General features: G+C 43.4%; 1 protein-coding gene across 1 annotated transcript; it reads left to right on the top strand.

Annotated features, from left to right (window-relative positions):
* Positions 1–2,135: 2,135 nt before the first annotated feature.
* Positions 2,136–6,424, top strand: LOC310792274 (G2/mitotic-specific cyclin-B2-like; the record flags this gene model as incomplete). Its single annotated transcript, XM_083653996.1, has 11 exons — positions 2,136–2,163; positions 2,407–2,495; positions 3,058–3,174; positions 4,061–4,168; positions 4,575–4,781; positions 4,938–5,096; positions 5,187–5,423; positions 5,544–5,684; positions 5,795–5,905; positions 6,082–6,321; positions 6,404–6,424. 11 exons carry the CDS (start codon positions 2,136–2,138, stop codon positions 6,422–6,424), a joined length of 1,458 nt encoding a protein of 485 aa, XP_083510122.1.
* Positions 6,425–7,265: the final 841 nt, after the last annotated feature.

Here is a 7,265-nt window from a genome sequence, read left to right as displayed (position 1 = left end):
TGTCATGTGCCTTTCCCCATCACCTTTATTAACTCATAAAAAACTGCCATGTATTGTGGAGATATGTATTATTAGGGTTCAACCAATAGGAGCTTCTGAAAGCCGACACAACATAGATATTTTTATATTGATGCCCCCCCCCCCCCCCATATGCAGTGTTTGAGCAATCATTATATTCTTGTCAAGGTGAAAAAGCCTCTGAAATAATCCATGTTGTTGCATACTTGTGTGGGATCTGAATCGGGTCAGGTTCATGTCTTCCCATAGACAACCAGTGTATTGATCACTTCTACATGTGGAATCTGTATTCCAGGGGTTTTCAAAGTCCACGACTGTGGGCCTCTCCTCAGATGCCCTCCCCCATCACAATGATGTTATTTGATCTCATGGCCAGTTGGCCACTCAGCAATTGAGTCAAGATAGCCTGGTATTGCTGTTGACGTACTTCAGATACACCCAATACATAAAAAAAAAAAAGTCTGTCTGAAGGCATATATTTGTTCCTCAAAACTACTGTATTTTTGAACTATCTCTTGAACCAAATCACACACATTGAGGCTATTCTATGTGACCTTTGATAAGTTATGTAATAACTAATGTCATATATTTTTCACTGCCATTCACTGAGTCCCTCTGAAACTGCTTGGAGCCCCCGTGGGGAGGCCCGCCTCCCACTTTGAAAAGCCCTGATGTAATCAATCAAACTGCATCATATAATCATATCAGAGGTGGAGCACACTGACTGGACCAGATCCCATTTGTAATAATAAGTCTAGTCTAAGCTCGATACAGTATATTGATGTAATAGTGTGCAACATGTTATATATTTGAATCTTTCATTTATTACTTTCATGATAGTATTTGTTTGTTTATACAGTATTGTTTATTCTGTGGAATTTTGTCTCTTCCATTCATATGGGTTGATTTAGCTCCTGATACTGTAAAGGTGTCATAAAGGATTATACTGCATGTATGAGTTTGAATCATAAATGTTTGTCTCCGAGTAAGAAAAGTTTAAAGTCTATATGCTGCTCAAAGTATAAACAGGACAGAGAAATATAACATAGGCTAATTACTTTTTTTAATCAACACATTATGATGTAATGGAGCAGCTATAGAGCTGATAATAGCCTACATTCATGACATCAGTATTTTTTGTCAATAAAACATTTTATTGTTTAATAAAGTCATTTTTATCATGGGACTTCAAGCTGTCTGAGCTGTTCTACTCTGATCATACTCAAGGATTTCAGCCATGCAAGACTCATAACCGTTATAATTATTACATCCATCATGGATAAAGGACTCCGTCTATCTAGCCAAAGATTAAATAAATATGAAGATAATTCACATCTTATTGTGGCCTATTAAAACCCTCTCTGCTAGCCTGGAACGATGGACACTTTCAATTGGAATATGGATGGATAGTGAGCAGCTGTACATCCAAGAACCTAGAGGAATATAGAGAGCCAAAGTCGACGTCACTTCATGCTTCACCATGCGCACGGTAGATTGTTTTAATCCGTTTTTTGCCCTAGTGAAATGTTCTATGGTCTCTCTTGATTCCAAATATAGCCTAGCTGCATCGCTGGCCCAAAGCAAAACTATTTTATAAGCATTTTACGAAATGTAGATGGAAAAAAGAATGGCGGATGAAATCTCTTGGTGAGTATATGCCTAAACCGAAAGTGGGCGTAAATAAACGTACAGCCTGGTGCCGCAAGGTTATCGTAATGACGTAATCAAAGCGAGATTTGGCTACAACCCCCTGCTGCTTTTTGGTTGGCTGATTCTAAAGCGCGATTGAATATGCTGGTTCCTAATTGGCTAACGCAGATTCAAACGACAGGCGGCACAACCAGCTGGCACCGGGTACTTGGCACCAGACCAGCTTGGCACAAGTTGACGTCAGAGCAGTGGAGAGAGTTAACGTTAGATGACCAGGCTACGGGCGGCTACTTGACTTGACTCGACTGACTGCTAACACAATTCTCGCAAGCGAGACAAACAGCTAGTTTGTACTACTTAGTTTTTTTTCTTTAACTGCGGCGAAGTACGTTTGATTGTAGGTCCGTGTTCACCCGGTGTTAGCGAATTAAATAATAACTTCGACTGAAGTGTGGACGCCGGAGACGATGGAGACTGGACTGCCCGGTCGCCGCAGTAAGTAGCCGTTAATCAACTCAAACACATTAAAATACACATAACTGAATGTACCCACAATTCAAAATGCTCAGTTAAGTGGGTTTGATGAAAGATATGGTGCACATCAGCTAGGTTTGATTACAGTGAACAAGGCCATCATTTGCATCCTGATCAGTTGTTTATGTAGGCTAACGTTAACGTTAGGTGTAATGTAGCCTCTGCAGCTAGCATCTGCTAAATCCCTGCTTTTATCACTTCCAGAGTTGAGGAGGTTCAACTTCCAGCCGAAGGTCTCGGTGATTCTGGAGGAAGAGACCGTCTTCACTCCACCATCAACGATCAAACTGACCGTGAGTAGCCTGCTGACTCAGCGATATTTACATCTTTACATTGAAACGTTAGCATAGGTTAGCTAAACGCTTTCTTACTGTCACAGGCTAGCACAGCACGATGTAGATCATGTAAAATACAACCGTGGTTATCAAACAGTTTGATAAACCACGGTTAAGCCGGACCCCAGTTTGTCAAACTGGGGTTCGGGGACCGCCACGGGTCCTGGAGGGAGTTCCAGGGGTTCCCCAGCAAAATGATGAATTCAACTTCACCATTTTATTTACAACAAGTTAACACACTGGAGAAGAATGACTCGGCCATTTTGTTATCTCTCTATCTAAATAGAGATTGTTTCCTCCAAATCAAAGAATACAAATACAATTAATAGTATTGCAGCTACTTTCATGTACTTTATTTTGAGTGATTTTCATTTATTTAGGCCAAATTAACTTTGCATGTCCTCATAGGCTACTATGGATGTAAGTGGAAAGGGTTTATTGTGAAGAAGACGATGGTAGCTGACATGTAAAAAGTAGTAATGGAGTGGACTTGTTTGTCATTGCTGTTTTTCCTCATCAGAGACAGGCTGTGTGCTCCTCCATCAGCTCCTCTGGGCCCCCTAGGCTGGCCATGAAGAGACGCAGTGATGAGTCCTTTGCTGACCAACCTGCTAAGAAAAAAGCTCTCAAAAGCAAGGTAGAGAACACACACATACACACACACACACACACACACACACACACACAGGTACTGAAAGCAGGTAGAGAACCACAGTGCAGGGCTGTCACCACCAGCAGAGCAAGATGGAGGCAGTCCCCTGCAGGAAATAGGCCACGTCCATCGCTGGGGAAAGCTCTCCATTCACCTCCATACACCAGCGTCATTTTCCTTGAATTAAACATGCCTAAAAGCAGTTGTGTGGTGGGCTGTGCAGAGAACAAATGTAAAAAATCACCAATTCAAGTTTTTTTTACACTCCTGAGCAAAATTGAATTGTCACTGAATTGTTATCTAACATATGAGAGTTAATTTAGCAGCAATCCATACAATCAGTCAGTCACACTAGTCTGAAAAGCATATTGTATTTCAGATGTTTAAATATGAAGTCAAATTAATATCAGGATATTATCTTGCTGGTGGAAATGTCAAAGTATTTCACGTCAGGCCACTGTGTGGTATCATTTATATCCAGCTTTATTGGAGTAACAATACTGAAATTGGACAGTGATGGAGGCCATTCAGTTTGTTTTGTCAATGTACCTTCTCCTCTCTGTGGGAGGCAGTGTGCTGAAATCATTCTTTCACACATTTGTCTGCTTGAAAACAGGATGAACCTCGTCAGACTGTCCATATCTGTTCACATTTCCCACAGCAGCTTTTACCTTTGGCATCCAGGTTTCCCCAACGGTGGGCATGGCTTTCAAACTGTGACGTGCTGTGCAGTGTCTCTGTATACAGTAGAGTGTGTGTGTGTGTGTGTGTGTCATATACTGTACCATAACATGGTATGTGTGGAGAACAGCTGCCAGATCCTCCTTACAGTGTTTTTGATTGCTTTGTTTTGAATGCTTCTTCCTAACAGTCTAAGGGTGCGGATCCTGTACAGAGGAAGAAAGCCACAGCAGCAGGTCACAGCAGAGCTGTCCTTGGAGAGCTGACCAACTGCCCACGCAGGGCAGTTAAGGCAAAGGTAAAGCTATGAAGCAACATGCTTTGTGTTGAACTAGCTAACAATATGCCTGACTTGCTGGTCGCTGCACGAGCAGCACCTCCTCTGGTCGATCGGGGGCGCCTGTTCAGGGCGGAGGGGAACTGGTGGGAATAGCGTGATCCTCCCACGTGCCATGTCCTGCCGGTGAAGCTCCCCGCTGTCAGGTGAAAAGAAGCGGCTGCTAACTGCTTCCCCTCGTCTCGGAGGAAGCATGTGTGTGTCTATGGCTCTCCCCAGATCGGCAGAGGGTGTGGGGCAGCAACTGGGGCAGCAGGGGGAATTGGCCAAGTACAATTGGGGAGAAAATAGGGGGGAAATCAGAAATAATAATAATATATAAAAAGAAAACAGTATGCCTGACTTTGAGTGAACTTTGTTCCTTCAGAAGACTGGACCTGTCAAAGACCAAAAAGTGAAAGCAGCTGAAGATCTGCTCCCCGCCGTGACAGATGTGTCCATGACAGAGGAGGAGGAAATGATGTGCCAGGCTGAGACGTGTCCCATAGAGGACATTGACAAGTGGGATGCCGACTTTCCAGAGCTCTGCTCGGAATATGTCAAAGACATCTATGCTTATTTGCACCTCCTTGAGGTAATACTCTGCTTTTGATTGATTGCTTGATTAATATAATAATGAACTAAAATCATAAGAAAATATACATATAATCTAATACCACCCTGATTAGTCTATTTTGAGCTGCCATGCTCAAGTGTGTATTTTATATGACAAGTGGTTCTGTCTCCACAGGCTCAGCAGGCTGTGGGAGCAAAGTACATGCAGGGATACAAAATCACTCCACACATGCGAGCTCGTGCAGTTGACTGGATGGTCCGTGTTCACTCCCGCTCGCCACTCGTTCAGGAGACGTTGTATCTCTCAATCGCCATTTTGGATCGTTTTTTACAGGTACAAACTTGTTTAAAAAAAAAAATCTTGTTCATCTTCTGTGAACTAGCGGTAGCAGCTAGCTAACACTCTTCTCATTATGTGCCGTAGGTCCAAGAGGTGTCTCGCAGCGAGCTGCAGCTTGTCGGGGTGACGGCCTTGTGGCTCGCCTCAAAGTACGAGGAGATCTGGAGTCCGGAGCTTGCAGACTTTGCCAACAGCACGGACAATAGATACACAACGGCCCAGATTCTCAGGATGGAGCAGGTGATTTTGAGAAAACTCAATTTTGACCTGGGACGCCCTCTGCCACTGGACTTTCTTAGGCGGGCTTCAAAGGTTGCAAGCGTGAGTACATATACTGTTATATATATATATGCCAACCACCATAAATATATATTTTGTCTCCTGTCTTCATGTAGTTGATGTCATCAAGGCAATTAAAGTAACTCTCTTCTGTCTGTCTAGTCCTTTTTAGAGACAGAGAGGGTGGCAGAGTACCTCCTGGAGTTAACTCTGATGGATTACAACATGGTGCAATACCATCCCTCTGAGGTCGCTGCAGCTTCCCTCTGCCTCTCCCAGCTGCTCCTTGATGGCCTTTCATGGGTGAGAAGTGTATATAGGCCTACAGATGGATTCAAAGGTTGACTGAAGCATGTCAACATGAGTTCAGAAGGTAAATGACAGGACTGATCTCTCCTCTTGTTGTGTTGCAGTCTCCTCTACAGCAGCACTATTCCAACTATGACGAGGCCCACCTCAAGCCAGTCATGCAGCTCATTGCAAAAAATGTGGTGACTGTGAATGAGGGAAAAACAAAGTTCCTGGTGAGTTGGTTTCCAACAGTGCAACAGTCTCAATAAGATGACATGTTGTTTTTAGCATGAGCTAATAATGTCTCAATAAGATGACATGTTGTTTTTAACATGAGCTAATAATGTCTCAATAAGATGACGTGTTGTTTTTAACATGAGCTAATCTAATACCTTGTGTTTCCCTCCAGTCTGTCAAGAACAAATACGCCAGCAGCAAGCTGATGAACATCAGCCTCCATCCTGAGCTCAACAGTAAAGTCATCAGGAACATGGCTGCTCCTCTGATGGACAATCCCCCGAGTTCAGCTCAGGACAGAGCCAATCAGATGACGGCAGAGGCGGAGAGATTCACCGCGGCTGAGTGGATTCCGAGAGAGGAGACACAACCTGTGAGGGTGACGCTGAAGAAAGGGACACAACCTCTGAGGGTGACACTGAAGAAAGAGACACAACCTCTGAGGGTGACGCTGAAGAAAGAGACACAACCTCTGAGGGTGACACTGAAGAAAGAGACACAACCTCAGAGGGTGACACTGAAGAAAGAGACACAACCTCAGAGGGTGACGCTGAAGAAAGAGACACAACCTCTGAGGGTGACGCTGAAGAAAGAGACACAACCTCAGAGGGTGACACTGAAGAAAGAGACACAACCTCAGAGGGTGACGCTGAAGAAAGAGACACAACCTCAGAGGGTGACGCTGAAGAAAGAGACACAACCTCAGAGGGTGACACTGAAGGAGTCTGCAGAGAACCAGGAGCCAGCTAGCCGAGCTCGGCTATTTCACTTTGCCAATGATGGAGAGCGAGAGGCTTTCTTCCAGAGAATAAGAGACAGAAAAGCAGGATTAGGGTGGTTAGAGTTACGCAGCAGTGTTTTCAAAATCCTCACATTTCCTCTCAGCGCTGGTAGGCTGACACAGCTGGATGTGTGCATGTCATGTGAAGCATGAAGGTCTAAACTTTGTATGTAATAACACCTAACACCTATGTAGACATATATATATATATACAAACTTTTTTTTTTTTTATTGAAGCAAATGTATACGACACCCATATGTGTACTGTGAAGTAGGAAGCAAAAAGGAAGAAGAGATGCTCTTGTCATGTTGTTAGAGCGACTTCACCTGTGTACTTGAATGTGTTGTTAAAAACTGCTCTATAACAGTAAGAGGTACAGGTTAGAGATACTTCACCTGTGTACTTTAATGTGTTGTTTCAAACTGCTGTATAACAGTAAGAGGTACAGGTTAGAGAGACTTCACCTGTGTACTTGAATGTGTTGTTAAAAACTGCTGTATAACAGTAAGAGGTACAGGTTAGAGATACTTCACCTGTGTACTTTAATGTGTTGTTTCAAACTGCTGTATAACAG

Source organism: Poromitra crassiceps (assembly GCF_964638095.1).
Source record: "Poromitra crassiceps genome assembly, chromosome: 17".
Classification (NCBI taxonomy): domain Eukaryota; kingdom Metazoa; phylum Chordata; class Actinopteri; order Beryciformes; family Melamphaidae; genus Poromitra; species Poromitra crassiceps.
Note: the sequence above shows the minus strand (reverse complement) of the source record. Positions and strands in the feature narration are given on the sequence as shown.